Below are 24,588 nucleotides of genomic sequence, written 5' to 3' on the forward strand. Positions count from 1 at the left end.
TTTAATACATTCTTGAAATCTAAAATTGACAAGTTCCATAAAATATGGAAAATAATAATTTTATGACAGGTAATATGAAATTACCACTGTGTATTTTTGAGGCTAAACATGTAAAACATGGAATTATATCACCATATATTTAATCTTGCAAAGCATGCCGACCTATAATATATTTATTTGTTTATAACAACGTGCACCACACGACTTAAATTCTCGTTGTCTTGATACGTGTACGGTGATTAAAAATCACTCATAATCTTGCATAAAAAGGGAAAAAATTGACAATTGGAAAGAAAATTTCCTCATTAAAAATGTTATTAATAAGAATGATCCCATAAATTTTCCTACGTATGTGGTGATACACTACCTATTTTATAGATGCCGCATACATATACTCTATAATTAGGCCCTTTCAAAACTTTTCATTAATTAAATTTTGAATTAATATATTTTTAGTTTTTAAAATTTAACCTCGTTTTTATTTTGCCTCTTAAAATTTGAAGTTAATATTTTTGTTTTCTGAATTTTAACTCCATCTTGATCCTTCTAAAATTTTTGGTCATTGAAACAATATTTTTAAAAGAAAATTGGGATAAATCCCTTATTAAAAATTTAATTGGCAAATAAGACATAGGATGATTAATTATATAAAGAAAGATTAGTGGCATACAAAGGAAGGTAAATTGCATAAACAGAAGATGATTTGCACAGAACATTATTTGGATATAAAAAATTAGTTTGTACATAGTGAAAATGACTTATATATAAGAAAATTTTATTTGCACAAAGAAAAATTGTGCTGTATATCTCACAAAGGAAGATTATTGTACAAATTACACACAAGGGAAGATAAATTACATATAATAGAAGTTAAGTTGTACAAAATTCTTAAGTCACATTTGCTAATTAAATTTTTAATGAGGGATTTATTCCCAATTTTCTCTATTTTTAATCTAAAAATAAGGTGAAATTTTTAATTGATGAATTTTCAAAAAAAAAAAAAGGGAGGGGGGAATAAGTGCTTAGGAGTCGGCCACCTCACTGGTAAAATTGATAAATAATTAACCAGCAGACAAAAAAATTTACTCTCTTCTCTCTCCTCCTCTCTCTTCGAGCGCTTTCTGCCCAGGACCCGCTTCACATTCGCGGCATGCTGGATTGATTTGCTAGCTGCCTAGCTCCCACCTGCCGCCCCCACAGAAAGTTCTGATGAAAACGCCGTAAAAACCCGTCAAATATTCCCCTGTCGTTGTTTTCTTTTCTGTTGAATATCTCTCTGACTTCCTTCCTAGCCATACCTCACTTGGTATATGTCTTGTACATATTCCCTTACCTTCGGCTTCTGAATTTCTGATACTGATTCTCTTTATCCATGCCTCTTCCCACCCGTTTTACCCTCTTCTTTGTAATCCTACTCATCTGCGGTCACGCTCATGGCCGCCACGTTATCCGCCTTCCATCATCGTCTTCCTCCTCTGATCCGATCTCAGATGGAGTCTCTCGTGATCCTGTGCAGAGCAAGCACATACTGCTACCCCGGACGTTTCAGTTTCTGACGGAGTCCACCTGTGAACAGACGTATGGGTTCTTACCCTGCACCACTACTGTGCTTGGAAACTTGTTCCTCATCATCATCTATGGATTTCTTATGTACAAGGCAGCTACTTACTTGTCCAGTGGGAGTGAGCTCTTGCTTGAGATCTTGGGCCCTGGTATAGTTGGTGGCTTGTTCCTTCCCATCCTTGGTGCTCTTCCAGATGCCATGCTTATACTCGGTAAGGATTTGGTTCTTGGTATCTGTTTGGTGAACTGCGAAGTTTGATAGGAGCTCTTCTTTTCTCTCTGTGGGCGCTGTTTGTTTTGCTTGAGGGGGGGGGGTTTCTTCTTTTTTGATGGCTGAAATGACGGGATAAAACATAGGACGTCTGGTATAGTTGGTGGCTTGTTCCTTCCCATCCTTGGTGCTCTTCCAGATGCCATGCTTATACTCGGTAAGGATTTGGTTCTTGGTATCTGTTTGGTGAACTGCGAAGTTTGATAGGAGCTCTTCTTTTCTCTCTGTGGGCGCTGTTTGTTTTGCTTGAGGGGGGGGGGGGGTTTCTTCTTTTTTGATGGCTGAAATGACGGGATAAAACATAGGACGTCAAAAGATCTATCCGATATGTCTCGAGGGCAGGACTATGGAGGAAACTCGAGAGCCCGGTTTTTTTTTTTTTCTTTGCTCCTCCTGATTGGTTCCCGTGAGGACCGAGCTCTCAAAGGAAAGAAAGGTTCATGTTTTCAAACACCCCCAACGCCCCCCCCCCCCCCCCCCAAACAAAAAAAAAAAAGGTCAAAAAAGACCTCACCGGTTTGTCCAAGGCAGGAATAAGGAGGAAAATTGGGATAAATTTTCTGATTGGTTCCCTCAAGTACTGATTTTACTTGAACCGGAAACTTTGAACTTTTGATCTTATAGTCGGGATAAATTTTGATTGCATTAGTAGACCTTGGTGACTGAATTCAAGATCATGTAACTTTTCTATAATTTCTAAAATTATTTCGGCAAGTGTTTGCTGAACCATCAGCTATTCAGTTCCGTAAGTAAATCAAGGGTCCAGTATGTTCCTTGTTGTCCTTATTCTTTACTATCAAGCCAAGAGGCTTTTGTGTGAGGAGACATACCGGATTACTATAATAAAGCTATTTGTGCGCCATTAAGTGAAATGACCTTTGATACTGTGAACTTCGTTTCCACATGTGATATTGTATTTATGTTCAAATTTCTCTTGAGCGAAATCTTCTGATTATTGTTAACTTCCTTTTTGTGTTCATCTCACTATTAAAACTAATATCCACCAAGTTCTGTAATTTGCCTTTTATTGTTTCTAATCTGTTTCTCTCGTTTATTATAGTATCCGGGCTTTCTGGTAGCAAAGAAACCGCTCAAAGTCAGGTCTTTGTTGGAATGGGCTTGCTAGCTGGGTCAACAGTTCTGCTTCTGACTATTATTTGGGGAACCTGCGTAATTGTTGGGAAGTGCGACCTTGTGGATTCAAAAGCAATAGATTCACAAGACACGAGGGGGTTTAGCTTAACCGGTATGTATTTTTATGCTGCTCTACGTCACATATTTCATAATAGAGAGTCAGGTTAGCATTCTTTTCCTTTCCCAAGGTGAGGAAAAAGTCTTTATTTCTCTCAGTGGTCATCCAAGCAATATGCTCATTTAGTCAGCGTGTGCCTGGGTTTTAGGAAGTAAGTGCAGATGTTCTCAGACTGCTTTATGGTTACTCTTATAACGTGATATCGAGGCATAATCATTCTGATCAAAGCGGAAGAATGGAGCATAACTGGGAGTTTGACCAATTTTCTCTGAAACTTGGCCAACTGAGAATGAAACCTTGGTTAATTAAATGCAACATCTTCATGGCACATGTTCATTTGTAAATACTCTTCAATATTTTTTTAATGTTAAATGGGTGTCTTTAAGAGAAGTGGGAAATTGGAAATTAGAAGGAGGTGGTCAATATATACTGAATTGATGCTTCTTGTTGTGTCTCAGTTCTTAGTTGTATTGGTTTGTAACCTTGAGAAGGGTGCTAGGCAGAGTTATATATGACCTGCTATTTTCTTTTTCTTTTCTTTTCTTTTCCCCCTTTTGTGAGACCATTATTTCGGCATTTGTGCCATACTGTCCAAGTGTAGGAATTATCATTCATAAGGATCCTTTATTTAATATAACCTCCGATTGCAGGCTCCGGTGTTAGTACAGATATTTGGACAAGTTATGCAGCAATGATTATGGCCGCATCCGTCCTTCCATTTCTGATTGTTCAGTTACCACAAATTCTTAAGTCAACTTCAGGAAGGCACCTGGCTGTTTTGATTGCACTCATTGTCTCCTTGTCTCTGTTGGTTGCTTATTGCCTTTACCAGGTAAACTGTACTGTTACTTTATTGGCGATAGGTATCTATTTTGTTTTCTGAGCACTTCCATTATTGGGTTGACCGTATTTAGTATCTTTAGATATGCAATTGACCAATTTAGAGATAATTACCATACTTCTGATTATCTAGGTTTCCGTACATTTTATTTTATGACTCAGTGCGATTAGCAAGTATTTTACTTTTAAGCAGCTGCATTGCATCCAGCCTTAAATATATATATTTTATTTTTTGTAAGTAGCTGTGACTGGCACTTAGTGATCACTGCATATTGGAACTAAAATTTATGACCTCATTATTGTAAATAGTAACTTCTGAGAATTGTTTCCGTATCCTGATGAAATTGTGGGGTGGAAAATGCAGATTTTCCAGCCTTGGATACAAAAGAGAAAACTTGATTATGTGAAACACAAGCACGCTATTTTAGGCCTTTTGAGACACTTAAAGCAGCACGCATTGGGAAGGTTACTAAGAGATGATGGTGAACCTGATGAAGATATTATTAGAAAGTCAGCTGCTCTTCCTGATTGGACTTAACACATTTTTTTCCTATAGCATAAGTATTCTTCTCATATTTTCATCTTTTTTTGTTTTGGTAGTTACTAACTTCTCAATGGATATTAGTACAGGTTGTTCAAGAGAATTGATGAGAACAAGGATGAATACCTTTCTTACGGTGAACTAAGAGCACTAATTATTGGAATTGAATTTGAGGGGATTGACCTGGATCATGATGATGCTGTAAAAAGAATAATGGAAGATTTTGATACTTCTCGGGATTCACGTCTTGATGTAAATGAATTTTTAAATGCTATACGTAGATGGCTTCGAAGGGCTATGCGTTCTAAGGCTGCTTCTGGGGATGCTGGTCCGCAGACAATAAAGTTCTTAAACGATTTTCACCAAGTAAGTGGTGCTCTGCTGAACTACTTGTAGGAAGTCTGTCTTTATGGAGCTTCTGAATGGCTGACATTTTCTGTGCAGGAAACTGAAAGGGAACGTGATCTATTGCATGTGGGAAATCATAGCGATACAGTTGAGGAGGGTGTAGCTGATACTAAATGGAATGTTATCAAAGCAGTGCTGCTGCTGCTTCTTGGGGCTATCGTAGCAGCTGTATTTGCTGATCCTTTGGTTGATGCAGTTGATAACTTTTCTGATGCCACAAGCATTCCTGCTTTCTTCATCTCCTTCATCGCGCTGCCTTTTGCTACAAATTCCAGTGAAGCAGTGTCAGCAATCATTTTTGCCAGTCGTGATAAAAGGGAAACAGCCTCATTAACCTTTTCTGAGGTTTGCATTCTATTCTGCACTCTTCATTTCTGATAAGAGGGAAAATGCCTCACTAACCAAAACATAAAATTAAATGAAATTCTGAGGATCAATGGAGTGATTGAGCAAAAAGTTTTTATTCTGCTTGTAAAATAAGTAAGGAACTTGTATTTGAATTATGTTTGGATTCTGATTGCGATGTCTTTGCAGCTATATGGGGCAGTGACAATGAACAATGTGCTGTGCCTATCGGTGTTCTTGGCCCTTGTCTATGCAAGGGGATTGACATGGGACTTCTCTTCAGAAGTGCTGGTTATTGTCATAGTTTGCGTTGTCATGGGTCTCTTTGCCAGCTTCCGCACCAGCTTCCCTCTCTGGACGGCTATAATGGCTATCCTACTGTACCCATTTTCCCTGGTCTTGGTGTATGTTCTTGATTATGTGTTTGGCTGGTCATAGGCCTTGAAATGTTTTCAAATGTCATTACTTTGTTTGGTTTTTAATAAATTCAGTTGTCGGGATGTTTTGTTATTATAGTGTTCCTTGAGAGTGCTCTATGGTTGCCAGCCTCCTTTAGGTGTGAGACTTACATAATAATGATGAGATTGTCTTCAATTGATGTCATCTTTTTGCCCAGCGTCCTCATTTCTCCCTCTTGATGGCGAAAGAATGAAGATTACTCTGCTTGGACGATGAAGTTTATGGCTTAGTGATCAAATCAATCACTAATATTACGTATGTGACTTAGTAACACCGATACTAGCCTACTCATTAGATTTTGCGTTGATACCGTTGAACTAATTTTGGATATTTTAATGATCAGCGGGTATATGTGAGTGAAAGGAGTAGGTGAAGAGCCTCCTACTGAATGTTAAATATCCTTTATTGGGCGGTGCCTTATGCATGGGCATATGCTTTGTCCTTTGTTTTTTTTTTTTCAAAAAAAAATCTGTGTGGGCATTTGTGTCGGAGATAACCAAGTTCATATTTCGAAGAGCCCTGATGCTCACTTGAATTATTTTTCATAAAAATAAAAAACTAAAAGACTGGCCAAATGCCTCCCCAATTCACGTGCAGAATTTTGTCATTATATTACCACCAGTTAAACAAATACAATGACAAAAAATGGATACAGAAAAAATAAAAAAAATTCTAAAAGACACATCACCAGCAGAAATTCAGAGGCATTAGTTCCTCGCGTGAAAAGCAATAAGGTGTCTTTTCTGAAAGAGTCCGTTAGCGAGGAGCAGCCGGTGCGTAGAAGTAATAAAGAAAAGTATGTTCATAGCTTCAAATTCAAATCAACACTTTCTCGCACTCCATTACCATTCTGAGTTCTGGCAGCCGTTTGGCCTACTTGTGCTGCTTTTGCTACTGGCGGGATGAAGATATAGAATGGTTGCTGCAGTTGATTGAATCTACTGAATACTGGCGCTTGAGTAATTTGACCTTCTACAATCCCCTTTAGCATGCAAAATGAAAGCTAAGCATAGTCAATGAACGGGAAAATCTGCAAGTCAAGTGCAGTTAAATCCTATTAAAGTGTAGGAAACAATTATGATTTAAAATTTAGTAATTTTCAGGTTTTTTTTGTGTGGGATTTTCCCTCAATAAAATCAGCCAAACAGGAGAACAAAAATTAGTATAACTGATAGATCAGGATCACATGATAGGGAGAGGGGAGGGGAATCTCATACTAAGTTTTTATTGAAGTAGATAGTAAATACTTAAAAGAACTTCTGTAATAAAGGAAAAGGGTAAAATGAGTTTGCCAAAACCTGACAAGAATGGGAGTCTTGTTGAGGATATTCCTGATTGTGAAATGCTAGCACTGTTGGAGGAGACTTAGATTTTGAAGGCGGAGATGATGAAGTGGGTGTTGGAGTTGACACTGCGAGAATGCCTCCATTGAAATTCTCATTTACTGTGTTGAGTCTCTTTGAGTTTGCCTCTAAGTTGGATGTTGAAGAGGAAGGGACTTCTCTGTAAGATTTGATGAATAAGTAAACAATGGTATGAGGAAACTAAATCTGCAATTACAATGTAATCACCAAAAGATCAAACTGAAACAACCTGAAAGTTGCATTGGCAGCATAGTAAAATCCACTCCCGCTCCCACAACAAGTTTCGTTCATTTTCATAGGAGCAGCAATGGTAGGCAACCTAAAGTTAAAAGGGGCAGGTGGGACATCCTGAGAGAAGGGGTATGACCTTTTCATGCCAATCATCTGCACTTGAGTATAAAATATTAAAGTTTTATATAGAGATTTATATACTAGTAGTATATATGCAAACTCATCGCAAATTGAAAGGGAAAAAAACATCTCTTATCTAAATCCCTTAGTTCAAAATCTCATTGAATTAAGCAAGATATGTTAGTTACCCTTTGATTATTGAAAGAAAACAAGAGATTTTTTTTTTTGGGTCATAAAGGTAGAAGGAAAGTTGTCATTTTTATTCATTCATCAATTTGAGTTTTTTATGTTTTGGCATTAATATCAAAGATGTCATCGGATTTTCTCTGACCTAATTAAAATCGATCCACTATGTGATTTCAAACAACCTCTTTTGGTGAAATATTGTGCTTTTAGGAGAACCGAGACGACAAAAAGGAGCCATCTCTTCCTACCATGGAGATTAAAGGGTGAGGATTCAGACGGGGAGAGAAAACAAGAGAGAAATTTTGGTAGGCCCTACACGATAGATGGAACTCGCAAACGTCTCTCTTATTCAGGTAGAGAGAGAGAGAGAGAGAGAGAGAGAGAGGAAAAAAAATGGAGAAATTACGCTAAGGTGTCATCAAGTAAGAGAATTTATCATTATACTAATAACTTGTAAGGCCCGAGTGTAATTTTTTTAGAAAAAGATTTTGGTAGATCCAACGTGTGAGGTGAGACGAACATCTCTCTCTCTTCACCTATTCACCTGACCTCAGATTCATGCCTCATTTCGGCTAAATACCCACCACCAAAATTGTTACTTGTATTGTAATTATTCCTCAATTTCACATGAAAATAATCAAACGCCACATTCAAACAACTAAGATCAATCAAAATAGAGTAAACTATGAATAAAAGCACAGCTTGCAAGTACTTACCTTCTCAGGCTGCATCTGCAAAGGCATCCAGTGACCACTCTGGTTTTGGTTTGAAGGGGGCTCCATTATTGAGTAACGAAGTGAAGGTGTTGATGAAGTCCCTGACGAGCCATTCACCTACAGGGTCCACAAACCATCCTTTCTTATATACACCAAAGTAGAAATTTGAGCTAATAAAGGATGCCAATTGAGAAGTATCTTACCATTGAAGATGGAGGCTGTTGACGTGGTTGTGTTGTTCGAACCCATTTTGGGAGAGGCCTAATGGAATTGGAATTGGATTCATGAGGCAAGCTAGATAGAAAAACCAACCCGTGTTCAACAACAAAGCTCTTCTCAAAATCATTATTCTCATGGGAGCCCCTAAACTCAGAGACAATCCCATGGCCTGGAACTATAACAGTGTTTGACACTTTATTATCATCCGCGTTTCGCAGTGGCAGAGAAGGAAATGAGATTGGAGAAGAAGAAGGTTGATCGTAGTGCTCAAACTTTGGAATTGATCGAACCAGATAGGAAGATTTGCTTGAAGATACAGAAAATAACGGTGGTAAAATTGCCGAAGATGCTATAACTTCATCTTTCTTTTGCTGTTCTTCAACTCTCATTTTCTCAAGCTGAGCTACCCCAGGTCCTCTCTTTGGGATCTTCTTCAACTTTGGCTTTTTGCATGGTCTACCAGAATTGCTTCCAAAGTTGTCACCACCAGAACTATTGCCACAGTTTTGGATTTGATCTTCTCGAGTCATTATTGTTATCTTCTGGTTCCTTACGCTATGCGTAGTTTTGATCACTTTCATGGTCAGCTCTTTTAAGCAAAAACAGATACGCAGATTTGTAGGTATAGAGATCTCGTGTTTGATATCAGACCCAACACTCGGATTAAATATATCCAGGAGGAAAATCTAAGAAGGTGAAGATTACACTAAATCATTGGCTGGGGGAATCTGAGGAACAAATCAAAAGGCCTAGCCAATTATTGAGCAGAGATTAGAGAGAGTGAAAAGAAGTATCTGAAAGGTTTCGGATTTTTCTCAAATCCAGTTGTGCTTGTCTTGTCTGAGAGACGGATCAGACAGAGTGGATTAAATTAACAAAAAGGAAAAACTAGGCTAAAAATGAATGTTTAAACTGAAAAAATGGTTTAATTTTAATTTTGATTTCGGAATTTTAATTTTTGACCCTATCAAATGAAAAAATATAAATAAAGGATTACGAAATTGCATTCTTAACTGCCTCAAATGAAAAAATATCTATACGTGGAAAAAAAAAATAATGAAATGTCATTCTTAACTGTAAGCACTGTGTAGACTGACTGCTGCTTTTTGATAGATTAATATTGTTTTAATAAAAGATATCTAATACCCATATAACCAAAAAAAAAGAAGATATCTAGTACCCTTATTTTGACAATATAAACCAAGTTTTGAATTCAAATTGAGTGGTCGGTTAGAGAGATTTTTTGTAAAAAGAAAAAGAAAAAAATCTTTATTGATTCTATAATGCAATATTAATGATATTTTGAGAAATAACTGGATCACGGTTCGCCTAAAATCTAAGTTCAATTACACTTAGCTAGTTTATAATTATCCATGAATTATAAACAATGGAGATTGTAGAGTGTAAAGACTATCAACGACTATTTCATAAAATGATTTTTCAATCATTTTACACATATTAATAAAACGTAATTATTTATTAGAAAATTAGGATAAAAACTCTGATTGAAAAACTAATTAGGGAATAATCCTTGAAATGATACTTTTGATATTTTTTATATATAAAAAATATTGGTATTCTGAATTATAGGTGTCGTTTAACAATTAATTTTTTAATTATAGGAACTATTTCCTAATTTTTCGTTATTCATTTATTATGGTGTAATTGGAGACCAAACTTTTCATCTTTGCCCTTGGTCAATAAATAAAGAAAGCGTATGTAATTAATACTCATTTAGTCCTAAATATAACATCTATTTTATAATATAAATTATACTATAAAGTAGATCTTAAATTTAAAAATGGACGAGTACTTTGTATAACCTTCAAGGGATTAGAGATAAAAGAGTCTTATTAATCACATTAATGCCAGTTATACATGAATGCATGTCAATATGTCATACAGCTAATTAATACTTTCAAGCTAATTAATACTTTCTCCGGTCCTTAATATATAGTATATATGAAGTAGATAGATAACAAATTAACAAATTTGTAGAGAATAAAAAAATTAATTAAGTTAATTATTTAAAAAAATATATTAAATTTTCTAATATATCCTCTATTATTATTATTTGGATTGAAATTATTTCCTGATGAAAGCATCCTTACTACATGTACTTAATAGGAAATGTTCGTGAAAAAAAGTTATAAGTTTAGAAAATAAATTAAATTGAAATATTTTTTTTAGTGAAAAGAGATATAATTGGTCGCAAATAATTACAAGCAAAGAAAAACAGAACGAGAGTTGGAAAGAAAAGAACAAATCTTCAAATCAGGCTAGATGCATTTGTTTGTGATAATCCTGAGCCTGGACTCCACTAGCTGCTCGCTCAAAGGCAGAATCCCATTGATCAAACGATGGGGATTAGTAGTTTCGTGGGAGAAAACATCAAGATTCCAGGCGTCCCATAGTTTCCAGGATAAAAGTCCAAAGACAATACACCAGGATCGGTTATGCTGTTTTAGTCTAAGACTCTCCCTAAGCCATTCATGTGCGTGATTTATAATATAAGAGACAAATATATGACAAGAATTTTGTCTCAACTCATTTTTTTCGAGAAAGTTATTATAGTTCATCAGTTGTCATATATGTTTCTGCTCACCTGGCTGATGGGAAAAATTGAAATTTTATATTTAGAATCAAAATAAACCCTTTAATTAATACTTATATTCAGAATAGATAGCAGTAATATATTGAGATTGGGGAATGTCTATAATGGATAGTTTGATTTGATTTATCTCAAACTAAGAACCTAAGTTTTTATGTAATATAAAATTTATTAAAAAAAATTATTTATAAATCATGAATGATGTGATTTATCCCATGTAGCATAATGCTCACATTCTAGTTGTCCTAAATCTTAACATATGATCTATTACTCCATTAATACACCGCACAATATGAAATATGCCTTTGGATTCCTTTAAAGAAAGAAATTGTACGTGTTAATTAAGATTCCTCTTCTCTTTCATTTACACAATGAAATAATATTACATATATTTTCCGTCTGGAAGTTAAAAGGCCACAGATAGCTTTTTTATATATACATGACTTGACTCTTAGGCTGTATTAGGAACAATGCGTTACATAAGACATCATTATTAAGTTAGGGAACTGTCGAGTTAAAATAGGTGTTGGTTCACTTTTATATTAATTACGTACATGAACTGGAGTTTCAATATGTCTTGTCTCTTTTATGCGATGCCAACGAGGAAAAGATATAACAACCTTTTCAACTTCAGGCCCAACAAACAAACTGGCATATGTATCAATTTTAATACACAAATAGGCAAATAGTTAAACAGAAAATCAGTATCTATCCATTTCATAAATTACAGGTTACAAATCCAGGTAGGAGTTTTATTATCAACAAAAGACACTCCCATCACCATCATTGAACCAATCTTAGAGCCTCCATGGCCCCATCTTTTCAATCAATCGCAGACTTGAAGATAATATATATATTGGTGATATTTCATTTTCATTTGGCCTTAGTTGGATGAGTCATGGCATCTAACATCGAACATTTGTGGAAATTGGATTTATTTGTGGGATATGTGCCAACTATTTAGGCTGTGATATTGAAGCAAAAAGCCAATGATCATGAAAGTTACTAACTTGAGTCACCCCTGATTCCTCATCAAGCTTTTCAACAAGCGAAATGGCTATTTACTTTAATATAGAATTTATCAAATTTAAAACTTTAAACAATTTTTCTTAAATTTACAACTAATTGTCTCACGCACTTGTGAGGGGATAGGTATGGCGATTTTTGACTATTTTGGAAACACACCTGGAAATGGAGATCCCTACCTTTCCTCACCTTCATTCATATGGACTACTCATCTTTCAAGAGATAAACCATCCGCTTCAGTGTAGTTGGCTAGTCGCTCCACCATTTTCAGTATTCAAAACAATCAATCACCATGCAAGCTATTGGCTGTCTTCCATTTCATCTAATCTTATATCACCACCCTCACACCATCCCATCGTCGGCAGCCAATCTTCAGGTCCCTGCTTTTTCTTCTCCGGTACGTGTCCCTTCTTCTTCGCCATTGTTTTTCATCGGTCTTTCTGCTTCTGGGTATCTCAGATTTTAATGTTTTAATGATGTTTCAATTTGAAAGATGAAGCCTTGTTGCTCTTGTTAATAAGGAAGCGGCTCTATTGAACTCCGGTGCTCTGATGTAGTGGCATTAATAATTATGTATAAAGGCTTGGGTAATTAAATTGTAGAAGAGTATGGGATTCATGTTTCAGTGCTTTAAATGCCTCAATTCTCAAGCTTCAAAGAATGTGAATACTTAATCTGGGGTGATGCTGTCTGCACCATAGTGTAACACATTACGTTCGGGATATTCAGAGCTGATTCCAGGAATTTATTGCTTCTGAAAGAATTAAAACCCTTTTAAGATATGTGATTTGAAATATTCATGCAGGCTCTATCATGTATATGCGTGCTCTTGGTTTATATAATGAAAGATCCTATCCTCTAGGCTTTGTGGAGTCTGAACTGTTATTTACATATAATGGAAGCTTACTTTTATTGAATTTGCAAGGACCTTGGCCTTTAAGTGACTTTAGAATAAGTTTCCAACGTTTGGGAAATTAAATTTTCTCTGTATAAATCGGCACCTGAGGGAAATTTGAAAGGCCTGTCTTTTGTCGTTCATTTACTGTAACTGTGTTATTCCAATGCAGGTTTATTGTTGTCAATTTCCACGTCTTGCCTCTCTGAGTCAAAAGAATGAGTCCAAAAAAATGGTTTAGGACGATAATCAGACTGAAGAAAAAGGAAAACAAATCAAAACAACAAGAAAAGGTAGTAACTTCACTTGACTGTTCAGCATTTTCTTTTTCTTTTTCTTTTAAAGTTTTGCACACATGATGAGAACTTGGGTCTCTCTGTTAGCTTTTCTAGTATATTATTATTGGGAATTACCTACTGAAGAGGATTAGAATCTTTGTGAAGTCATCAACTTGCTATGTTTTTTCTTGCACTACTTGAAGCTGGCTCTGTTTTGAGCTCTTCTTAGCACAACCATTCTTTACTAAGTGAACATTAAACACTTGTTAAGAACACATGACATAAACTGCTCCTGAAATAGGTGGAATCTAGTGTTGAAACGGCAGATGAGTCAAACAACATCCCCGTTGAAGCTCCAGCGTTAAATCGAGCAGTTCCAACAAGGTTGATTGAAGATATTGCTGCTACTCGCATTCAAAATGCATTTCGTTCATTCATGGTATATCAATATGCATCTCAATTCCTTTATCTTGTCTGTGAGTTTGGCTAGATATTTGTACTCTTGTTTCTTTGTTCCTTGCCAAAACCATGCTAACGAATCAAATTTAATGAGTGAAGTTCAAACCCTTCCCCGAACTTACAAAGGAAGCCATCCTCTAGTCTCAGCCCTATGAACATAGTGACATTATCTGCTGGTTGTGTAATTTTCTCTCACTGTTTTCACAATAGAAAATACAATTTTACTTTTACTTTCTGGCTGGATTTTCCAGATGAATTCTGTATGAAATGCATGCTGGAAACAAAACATAATTTTTATGAGCACATTTCATGTTTATGATAATTATGCTTCCGAATCAACCAGACTCTTTTATGCATATAACAAATGAAATGGCATTTAGTGTAGGGTTTGTATGGATTTAATCTTTAGCCAGTTCAACAAATATAGAACTTATAAATTGAGCCTTTGTGGGTAGATCAAACATATTAGGTGTCTAGGTGGGAAGATATGCCAATACTTAAGTGTTTTTTTTTTTTTTCCTTTGGGTTAAATATAGAACTTATAAATTGAGCCTTTTTGGGTAGATCAAACATATTAGGTGTCTAGGTGGGAAGATATGCCAATACTTAAGTTTTTTTTTTTTTTTGGTTAAATGATTGATTTGGTTTGCCTATCTTCTGTAATAAAATTTGCATAAGAATTTTTCTCCCCGCCTTCGAAGTTGATGTGTCTGACCCCCTCCTCGCTCTCCAACAATTATACAGGCAAGGAGATCTCCAAAATCTAATTTTAATAATCTGAGGGGAACCGAGAAATTTGAAGCTTTGATTCAAGATCACCTGGCGAGAGAGCAAACAGCAACTGCACTAAGCTACATACATTCATGGTGTAGAATACAGGACCAAATTAGAGCCCGCAGACTCTGTATGGTAACAGAAGCCAAGATCAAGCAAAAAAAGCTAGAAAACCAGTTGAAGCTGGAGGCCAAGCTTCATGAACTCGAGGTATAATAATAATTAAAATTGCTACCATCTGCTTGTGATTGTGATGGCTTTTACTTCTCCTGATGTGAGGTGAGTTTTTGTGAAGCCTCAAATCAACAGGATAAGTTTTTGTGATGTTTTAATAATGTGTTTGTAAGTCTGCAATTCAGTCTTCTTAGTAAAAGCCTCTAATTGGTGAGGCAACCCCACACACATCCAACCCCCAACCTCCCTACTCTGGATTCCTATATTTGCCTCCAAAGGCTATGAGCCTTGTTACCTTTCCTGCAATGATTCTCATTTTGGTGAACAGGTGGAATGGAACTGTGGGTCTGAAACAATGGAGGAGATACTTTCCAGGATACAACAGAGAGAAGAAGCAGCCGTGAAACGAGAGCGAGCCATGGCATATGCATTCTCTCATCAGGTGGAACAACAAAACTTGCTTTTTGAATTTTAAACATCAAGTTCTCTTGCTATATGAGCTATATAAATCCATGGACTATTCCACTTTATTCAATTATGGGAACATGATGAAAATGCAGTGGAGACCCAACTGCAGCCAATATATTGGGCAAGCTTCTTTCAATCTTGGCAAAGAAAGCTGGGGTTGGAGCTGGATGGAGCGATGGGTGGCAGCTCGCCCATGGGAAATTCGGATTCGGGTTCAGGCCCCTAAAGCAAAGAAGCCCAATGGACAGAACCGGACCAAATCAGACAAGGTAACAACAACAACAGACCAGACAGATAGTAGCACACCAGTTATGGCTAATGGGAATGAAACTGGGAAAGCAAAGGAAAATACTACAGGCTTGTCCAAGAACAGTCTGTCCAAGTAGTTTGCGCTGTTTGAGGTGGCAAAAATCAAGGGTTGATGGCTTTCCAAACCTGGGACAGATCAAAATGGCTTGAAATGTTGGTCGGGTGTTCATTTTGCACTTTTTATTATCAATTTTGGAATTGTGGCTTGGTGAGAATCTGATATTCAGTGTGTATATTAGTGTTAGAAGACTTATTTCTTCAGTGTTTTGCATATAACTAGAATGTGTTTAGTTTTGCATCTCCCTAGTGATTCCTGGCTCTAGCTTGAATACAATTTACCATCCTCTGCATTTCAGGTCTATCTTCACATGGTTTTTGTTTTACTTTTACTTATCCCAAGCTGACAAAAAGAAAAACGCTTGACGAGAAACCAGTACTTGTGGAGAAGATAAGATGGATTAAATGGTACCAGTTGGCTTTCCATCAGTGTCAATTTATAAAAGTTATGGTTCAACTTTGTATTATTGTTGGTAAATACATCAATACTGAGCTCATGAGAATAATGGAGGGACTGAATCTGTATATGCTGGTCACAAGGCTATAAAAACGATCAATTGACTCTTTTGAAGCCCTCAAGCTCATTAAGAGAAAGGAATCAAAGTATAACAAGGCACATCCTTTGCTTAACCTCTTAAAAGAAAATTATTAGAGTTAATTAAGCGCAATTAGTTGGCTTCTTATAATCATATAGTTAAAGGCCAATAAATTTACTCATAAAGGGTTAAACAAGTAACCTCATCCTTTTTAAGATGACACTAAGTGTCAGTTCAGTCAAACGATTTTGACGAATAATGATAGAATTTAAATATGTGAATAATAAGACCCTAAAAAAAAAAAATTAAAAGTAGCACTGGAGAGAGGAGGCAGTAATAAAATAAGTGCACTTTTGGTAATGGCATGAAGCTATAAAGCAACATTAATCAGGTTAGTAATGATGTTGACATTTTTTATAACCCCCAATTGATTTAGAGGGGGGGGGGTTCCTGACAGTGCAATAACCATCTCGGTTATTGGATGTTATTAATTGGTAACTAATCGAGTAAGGTTTTTAAATTAATTTCATGAAGTAGCTAGTAGCTGGCATGCCCTAGATGCTATCTCATTGTCACGCACTTCAATTATATTTTAACCTTTCCATCAGTAAATACAGAGGATCCATTTTGCTTTGCCGTCAAATACAACTATTGATTTAAATCACCAACCAACGTTAACATCACTGGCTACTCTTCTCTTTTTTAGCGTGTTATATAACAAATGTTTAAATAATAGTTAGTGTAGTAGAAATATACATAGAGATGGTGACCCTCCCAATAATTTCAGGATACGCGCACATATGTGTGGGTTTGCAATTCTGAGCTTGATAGCATTCAGTAATTGTTTTAGTGCGAGATATGTTGACATTATTAATTAAAAAAATAAGATTAATATTATCGTTAGTCATTATAGTTTAATCGAATTTTGGTTTTAATCTCTATAACTCGTTGGTAGCCTTCATCGCAAGTCTTCATGAGACTATAGAGATGAAAACATAAGATTTAAATACAAGAATCAAAAGTAAAATTTGATTAAATTGTAAGTGGCAAACAATAATAATAACCCTGAAAAACAATACTACCTCATATTCTTAATATAAAAGCTAGTTTGACTTTTAATTTCGTACTAAATGTAAGATTCTAATCCAACTTATCTCTCATATTTACTTATTTTTTTTAAAAGTAATCATTATAGTAATTGTATATGTTAAACGTTTCATTAAATAGTAATTCTAACTAATACACATAATTAACAATGGTATTCTAATAAAGATAACACATATTTATTATAAATAACTAATTTAACAAATTTTCTTGATATACTTAAATTAGTGAATTAGTTCTTATATTAAAAACTGGAGGTAGTACGAATGTGTATGAGAATTATTCCAGATATATATGGATTTTAATTGTGTAAAGATGTTTATCTTAGATGCGTGAGGCCACTCGACTTTGGAAGAAAAAAGTTCAAAACCTTTCACAAAAATAAAATTAATTTGCACTCTCCACCATAGTCATTATTCAAGTGTTTGTATGTGGAAAGCCAGTCAAGACTGGGAAAACAATTAGTTTCAAATATAAATATAGTGGTCAAAGTTTTGTCCTTTACCCAAGTGATGATGTTAATTTATATGGAAAATTTTATGCGTATTTTACCATGTCATATACAAATAAATTGCATGCAATTCTCTTCAAAACTACTGGATCCCATCTTTGTCCTCTTATCAGACCTCCATTACTTGTAAAGGAATAAGGCCTCTACATCTACAAGATAACAAAACATAGAAAGAATAGTATTAGGTAAAACTAAGAAAAATAAATAAATAAATCTTACAAGGGAATTATGATCTTTGGTATTATTTTCCTATGAATAATTATTTGTGAAGAGGCATATAGCTATTAATAGAGCCTAATGACTTAATATAATACATATAACTGACCTTAATTAATATAGCCTAATGGTATTATTGTTGTTGGTAATGGCTTTTATTTCAAAAGCAGTTCACTAAATTAAAATTGACGACAATGGCGAGGTAGAATGTAGGCAAGGATCAAAGATTCAAACTTTTTTTGAATGTAGCTGAATATGAACAATCCATAGTTAATTAAAAGAATTTAAATTCCTAAATTAATATGTTCAGGCCAATGGCTCTATGATTTGGTGATGCCAATGCAACCACATTTTCAATTCCTTATGAAAATTAAAGATGCGCATTTGATCCCACTTGCTTTCAAGCAGCTTGTATAACTTACCCCTTTATATATACTCAAATTAACATATGCTTAAGCACGATGGTTTTGTAATTTGGGACTACGACAGATTAAAAGGTTTGATATAGGTGCTTAATATTAGAGCATTATATATATACTCCTCCGGTCCTTAATATAAGACCAATTTAATTAATTTGATTAGATTAAGGAAATTAGGTAAGTTAGTTAATTATAAAAAAAGTAACACATTTTTCCCAAAAACACCATAATCATCTTTCTTAATACCCCCTCTCTCTTATACTTGATTATGGTTGAGAGAATATCTATAGGGGGTAATTTAGAGAAAACTGATAAATATGATAAATGGGTCTTATATTTAGGACCAAAACCAACTCAAGAATTAGGTTCTATATTAAGGACCGGAAGAGTATATATATATATATATATATGTATATATGTATGTATGGGTGGATTTCCTTCTTTTACAAATATATTTGGCGGCGCCTTTTTCCTTAATTATTTTCGCTCCATAGGTTTGTGGCATCACCTCATAGGCTCATACGCATTATGCAATATAGCTCTATGCAAGGACAACGGGATTCCACTCCCATCTTAAATTTAACACTTGAAAAGCTGAGCTTCTCTAACACAGGGAAGGAGCTTTGGCATGGCCATCCAAGCATAAATTAAAGCATTAGTTACCCAATTGGCTTGTTCACCGGTATAATTGTGATGCGCAATCAGATGATTTCTTATTTTCTTTTTACAACAACAACAAGTTATTATTTTATTAGGTGGGGTTGACTACATGATCGAATCACATGATATTATTATGTTTTATTAATAATCAAGTTTTTAAAAAATTATTAATCAAAATATCTCGCTTGCTAAATAAAAAGAGACGAGTGACTACAGATCGATGTCAAATAATTTATAATTCCCCCAACATGATACAATTCCTTTTAGTACATAAACATTAGAATGCGTACAAAACTTAACTGGATCTCACACACACATCCCAAGTAGCTATATATGAACCACAAGATAGAATGTTTATAGGTGTGAAAGTGAAATAGGTTGAAAACCAAAATGACAAGCAACTTTCAATTCTTTCCACATGCAAAGGATAATAGATGAAGCTAAGGATACACAACATTTGACTCATGATTATCCTTTTCTTTGGATGAAAGAATTTGAGTTTTTGACTCAGAGAGAGAGAGAGAGAGAGAGAGAGAGAGAGAGAGAGAGAGAGAGAAGTCGGCGCTTGGTGGGTTGATCTTAGCCTTCCAAGTAAATGCTAAATTAGTGTCACTTCAACACCATACGCCGCAAACGGATATGCATCCATCCATACACATTTACGTTGCGCTTATTTCTTCTATTTCTTATCCTCCGTCCCACATTGATCTCCTTCAATACCCACGTCTTGACGGCTATATCTATACATTCCTTTCACTTTTTTTATATTTAATTTAAACTAATTAAGTGAAGTTTAGTGTCCACAAAAAAAAAAAGAAATTTATTATGTAAAATATATCGCCTGTTGACTTTTTGATATGTATTAATAGTACTAAATAATATAAAATGTGCTTGTCCATTTGACATCTCTCTGTAACGTAGATCAGTATAAATAGGCAATCCAGCCATATTTGGGGAACACTATCTTCCCTCTGCAGTCATATTCACTCTCTCTCTCTCTCTCTCTCTATATATATATATATATAGCTTGTTTTCAGGACTCAAAAACGATGTCGTCTTTGGCCAAGTGTGGTAGATCCGGGATGGTCTTGCTGGTTTTCCTCCTCTTTTCACTTGTGTTGGTGTCGGAAGGCCGTCCTCTTCCTTCTCCTATCCCTGACGAGGATAGTGGAAACCAGGCATTTGTTGCCAAACAAGTGATGAAGGATGTCGCCCTAACGAAGCAGTTGATTGGGCCGCATCCCATGCCCAAACGCCTCAGCCCAGGAGGCCCAGATCCCCACCATCACCTTTGTTTGGATTAATATAATTTTGAGTCCTCTAAATTTGTTTTCATTTTGGTTTTGATCCCTCAAATTTTAAATCATAAATTTTGGTCACTCAAAGAGCAAAATGATGCAGATTTTTATTAAATTATAAGGATAAAATTTTAATAGAAAGAAATTTGAAAGACCAAAACTTATGGTTTGAAATTTGACAAACCAAAACTAGAATAAAAGCAAATTTGAAGGATAAAAAATTATATTAAGTCCTTCTCTTTTTAAATTCACATTATGGAATATTGGAGGAGAAACTGGTACCATGTATTGCGGTGATCCCAAAAGTGGTATTTGTCACCTTTTGAGGTTGATTTGGGGTTACAGTATTGTTTACGTTTAACTAATAGTTAAATCCATGTGAATTAATGTTGGAAACCTTATGTTTCTTTTGTTACATGATGAGATAGTGACTCGTGTATATTAAATAAAGGTTGAAATGAGTTGCATTGTTCATGAATTATATAAAAGTTCAGTTTCTACCTCCTAATTCATACGGATTGTAGTTTACAGTGAGAATGCTGTTTTTTTTTTTCCCCTTTCAGTTATTGTGATGAATATTGAGTTATGAAACTTTAGTCACCATAAATTATAATTGTCTCCTAATTAGTTTGTTCATTTATGTGCTTTTTTTTTTTATTGTAAGTTTTCATTTTTCGACCACAAATATAATATTTATTTTATAATGTAAATTACATTATAAAATGTCTCTTATATTTAAGATCGGAAGATTATTGAATTTTGGAGGCAATTAAAGAAATTGAAAGACCTTAATGTCATATTCTTTAACCGTTGAAAAATAATTACACTTTGAATTTAATCCTATTGAATTAGGCACTTTTGTTACTTTCTACAATGCTTTTGAACTAATAAAGTTTCGTATTGGTCAAATTGTACTTTCCCAACAAAGAGTTTTTATTTCTCGCATTTGAATTAGCAAGGGGCTCTTATCTCACATACTTAGTAAACCAAGCAAAGACATAAAGGCGAAGCCTTTTTCACATTCATGAAATACATATTGGAACGAAATGTTTTAAATGTGGTATGTGTTCCGTGAAAGGCACTAATCTGACTTATTCTTAACAAAATCTTCGTGATTATTAATTGGGATAAATTATTACATAACCATGGCAATATTATTTTATTAAAAACAATCATATTTGAAGGATTGTCACGTACTATAAATATGAGCTAACCAATATTATGTATTGAAGAGGATTCAAAGACCTATACTCTTTAGCACGAGAATTTGAGTTCCACGAGCTTAGCATTTCACCAGCAAGACATTTTGAAAGTGAATCGCATTCCATAAATATGAAACTCTCATAATGAGAACTCAAACTTTGATTTATCATATTATAAAAAATTAGTTTCTTCGTTAGATCCCACTTTGATTCATAATCATTTTGTAGCTGGGTTGACATCTTCCTGCGCAAAGAACATCATTGGGCACTGGGCTTAGTTTCACATCTGGGCCTATAAGAAAGAAAAGTTGGGTTCTGCTTTGCAGCAACTTGCCCAAAACCAATTTAAAAAATAATAATCATAATCATAATTAAAGATTCTGGAATTTGAAAAATACATATAAAAATCTGTGACAACTTCACTATAGTTTTTTATAATAATAATATGTCATGAAGTTGTCAAAACCTATAGTGAGGTTGTCACGGGTCTTTATCTGTGTTTTTCAAATTTCATGGTTTTTTTTTTTGCGATTTCCTCTAAAAAAAATATCATCATATTTTTTGTCCAACTCTTATCTCAGTTGCTTGCCCCCATAATATTCAGGGAAAATCTTATAAAAAGATGCTAAAAATTACTAAATCTCAAATCAGGTTTGTTAACAACACTTTAATAAGTTTTTCATAATACTAGGCTTGCAAATAACAATACAGTCTTATTTAAGATTTAATAATTTCAAACTTCTTTAAGATTCTCCCTGTTATTTGATAGTTGCTGAAGAGATTTAGAATTTCTCCCTAAAAATGTACTGTTCTATGCCAAATACACATGAAGGTAAGGCTTTTCAACTGTATTATTCATGGTTTATATTTTTCTTTTGCCATCATTATCCATGATTTATACACGGTATAATTTTTTATGACTTCTTTTTATGAACATATGGAATTAGAGCCGCCTTTATTTTGACGTGTGAAGGGAAACTTAGTTTGGGAGAATCTAAATCCAAAATGACAAGAAACCTCTTTACACACATGAAGCATGAAAAACGTGGCAAAAATTAATCATTGAGAAGATCTCTTTTGGACACAAAAGTGAGGTTCATTTTAGCTCTTGGTTTTGCCGATTACGATTAGGCTTAGCCCACCAAAATCTGACTCATAATACATTCAGCAAATTGACAAAAAGTAACGGGGCCACTTTATATCAGAAGCCACATAAAGACTTCAAAGATCAACTTTTCAATTTAAAAATTTCACTAAAAAAGATTAATGAATAATGACATACCAGATGCCATAGGGCGTGGCAAGAGAGTATAAATCATGTAACAGACTTAATTTGAAATTTGGTTTTAACAAAGATTATCACTTATGTTATAAAAATCCTGATTTGAATCACCGATTCATTAGTCTAACTAGCATCAAATTGGATTTAATACCATAATATAAACTAAAACACACAAAAAAACTAATAATAGGTACTTACTTTTAAGGGTGAGTTAGTTACCCGTGACTCGGGCTCATCAGAAAATTTACCTGTTTGGCTTCATGTATCAAATAATATCACTCAATTTTGTGACAATGTAACTTCCACTTCTGAGCTGATTCATGAAAGCCTTTGATACAATTTGCTTACTGCTATGGAAATTAGGCCGCCGCAGAGATGTTGTCCAGAAAGATAAAAGAAAAATAATCTGTTGACATTTATGAAAGAAAAGGGTTACTGAAGATTCAATGTATATTCTTTTCTTCAAATGCAAGCTCCTGCCAAATATTCACAGCCAATTGCTAAGCTGAGTTGAAGTTCTGAGATTTGAGGGTTTATAAACTTTTAAAAGTACACCTAAATATCAATATCGTCGGCAAAATGCTCCACCCACGTTGGTCTCCCCCTTCATTCTTTTCTCTCATTTCAAAACTCCTATGATTTTACTCGTGACTAACCCAAAGTGAAAGTTCCTTTTCCAAAAAGATCATTTTTTTATACTCTATACCACCTTCTGAATGATCTATACGATGATTGATTCTTTGACCTCATCATTAAATTTGCTAAGTTTGCACATCCATATATATATATATATATAGCCAACCCAACCATAAAACAAAGTCCCTCTCTTTCTCTCACCAGTCTGAAATACACACTAGCAAGTTTTAAACTTTTAATAGCTCAAGAACGATGTCGTTCGTGACGAAGTTTGGGAAATGGAGAGTGTTCTTATTGGTTCTGTTTCTCTTTTCATTTGCTTTCTTGTGCCGGGGTCGTGATCTTCCTTCTCCAATCCCGAAGGGGGATAGTGGAAACCAGGCATTTGTGGGGAGAGCCAAACAGGTGATGAACGAGATTGCACGGAGGCGCCAATTACTTGGGCCGCATTACAAGCCCAACCGTCTCAGCCCAGGAGGCCCAAATGCTCACCACCATTAGTCTGCCCTTCTTGAGAAATAAGTATGCCTATATGATTTATTGGCTAAAAAGTTGTGTTTAATGATTATATATACTCATATAGGCACACACATATACAAACTAAGAAGCATCTATAAGCAAGTTTCAGGTCGTCAAAGCTTAAGTTTCAAGTGTTAATCTTGTTCTTAGCCGTTCATATTATGATATAAACAAGGATACTTCTCTTTGTTTAGTTCTTGTTGTTGTTATTATTATTAGATGTCATAATTATGGCAATATATATTACTAGTGGAGAAAACAACTCTCATTTGTCACTTAGCATGCGCTTTAATTCATATATAAGATAAAATAATTAATAATTGTTTAATTTTGATGAGCCTTTAAACGCTACAGAGAATTATTGTTCAACATTTTTAAGATCTTATTTAAATAGTTAGTATCACTTTACTTTATAAATATTTGAATATTTCTTGCCACTTCGATTTTTTTAATCATCAATTTGTTTTTTCTTGAAAAGCTAACATCTCTTTCATCAGTTAAAATATTTAACTTGTTATACCTCTCAACTACTTGTCACTGGACTCTAATATCAATCAGTATGAACTTAAAAAATTAAAGTACCTGGTTAGAATCAAATCCAAATACTATATAAAACTAGAAAAAGGACATTTCTCTCGA

General features: G+C 34.7%; 3 protein-coding genes and 1 long non-coding RNA gene across 5 annotated transcripts; 2 read left to right on the forward strand and 2 right to left on the reverse strand.

The window, feature by feature from the left end:
- Nucleotides 1-1,116: 1,116 nt before the first annotated feature.
- On the forward strand, nt 1,117-5,823 carry LOC114721944 (sodium/calcium exchanger NCL). 2 transcript variants are annotated; one of them, XM_028907838.1, is made up of 8 exons: nt 1,117-1,712; nt 1,929-1,991; nt 2,895-3,080; nt 3,737-3,918; nt 4,291-4,436; nt 4,557-4,833; nt 4,912-5,220; nt 5,410-5,823. In XM_028907838.1, the coding sequence occupies exons 1-8, from the start codon at nt 1,373-1,375 to the stop codon at nt 5,656-5,658; spliced, it is 1,752 nt and encodes a 583-aa protein (XP_028763671.1). In that variant the 5' UTR covers nt 1,117-1,372; the 3' UTR covers nt 5,659-5,823. The 2 variants fall into 2 exon arrangements, with proteins under 2 accessions (XP_028763671.1, XP_028763672.1); XM_028907839.1 differs by lacking the exon at nt 1,929-1,991 and having other exon boundaries at nt 1,117-1,775.
- Nucleotides 4,365-24,588, reverse strand: LOC114721948 (uncharacterized). Its single transcript, XR_003738127.1, has 3 exons — nt 24,578-24,588; nt 16,304-16,309; nt 4,365-4,446 (listed from the first exon to the last, which is right to left on the reverse strand). It is a non-coding gene; the product is annotated as an uncharacterized LOC114721948 (long non-coding RNA).
- LOC114721945 (uncharacterized) lies at nt 6,271-9,373 on the reverse strand. Its single transcript, XM_028907840.1, has 5 exons — nt 8,500-9,373; nt 8,297-8,413; nt 7,273-7,427; nt 6,978-7,182; nt 6,271-6,661 (listed from the first exon to the last, which is right to left on the reverse strand). Exons 1-5 carry the CDS (start codon nt 9,094-9,096, stop codon nt 6,482-6,484), a joined length of 1,254 nt encoding a protein of 417 aa, XP_028763673.1. The 5' UTR covers nt 9,097-9,373; the 3' UTR covers nt 6,271-6,481.
- LOC114721947 (protein IQ-DOMAIN 1) lies at nt 12,323-15,876 on the forward strand. Its single transcript, XM_028907841.1, has 6 exons — nt 12,323-12,549; nt 13,220-13,340; nt 13,627-13,764; nt 14,529-14,768; nt 15,061-15,174; nt 15,293-15,876. Exons 2-6 carry the CDS (start codon nt 13,266-13,268, stop codon nt 15,584-15,586), a joined length of 861 nt encoding a protein of 286 aa, XP_028763674.1. The 5' UTR covers nt 12,323-12,549; nt 13,220-13,265; the 3' UTR covers nt 15,587-15,876.

Source organism: Neltuma alba, unplaced genomic scaffold, assembly GCF_004799145.2.
Source record: "Neltuma alba isolate B1F8T4 unplaced genomic scaffold, ASM479914v2 tig00012079_pilon, whole genome shotgun sequence".
NCBI lineage: Eukaryota > Viridiplantae > Streptophyta > Magnoliopsida > Fabales > Fabaceae > Neltuma > Neltuma alba.

Excerpts from the sequence above, each read along its gene's own strand:
- LOC114721944 (XM_028907839.1), top strand. The coding sequence starts at position 1,373 with ATGCCTCTTCCCACCCGTTTTACCCTCTTCTTTGTAATCCTACTCATC. Across the intron at positions 1,776-2,894 it reads AGATGCCATGCTTATACTCG|TATCCGGGCTTTCTGGTAGC; the intron begins GTAAGGATTTGG and ends CGTTTATTATAG. Across the intron at positions 3,919-4,290 it reads TTGCTTATTGCCTTTACCAG|ATTTTCCAGCCTTGGATACA; the intron begins GTAAACTGTACT and ends TGGAAAATGCAG.
- LOC114721947 (XM_028907841.1), top strand. The coding sequence starts at position 13,266 with ATGAGTCCAAAAAAATGGTTTAGGACGATAATCAGACTGAAGAAAAAG. Across the intron at positions 14,769-15,060 it reads CCAAGCTTCATGAACTCGAG|GTGGAATGGAACTGTGGGTC; the intron begins GTATAATAATAA and ends TTTGGTGAACAG. Across the intron at positions 15,175-15,292 it reads CATATGCATTCTCTCATCAG|TGGAGACCCAACTGCAGCCA; the intron begins GTGGAACAACAA and ends ATGAAAATGCAG.
- LOC114721945 (XM_028907840.1), bottom strand. The coding sequence starts at position 9,096 with ATGAAAGTGATCAAAACTACGCATAGCGTAAGGAACCAGAAGATAACA. Across the intron at positions 7,428-8,296 it reads TGCAGATGCAGCCTGAGAAG|ATGATTGGCATGAAAAGGTC; the intron begins GTAAGTACTTGC and ends ACTCAAGTGCAG. Across the intron at positions 6,662-6,977 it reads AAGACTCCCATTCTTGTCAG|GGGATTGTAGAAGGTCAAAT; the intron begins GTTTTGGCAAAC and ends TGCATGCTAAAG.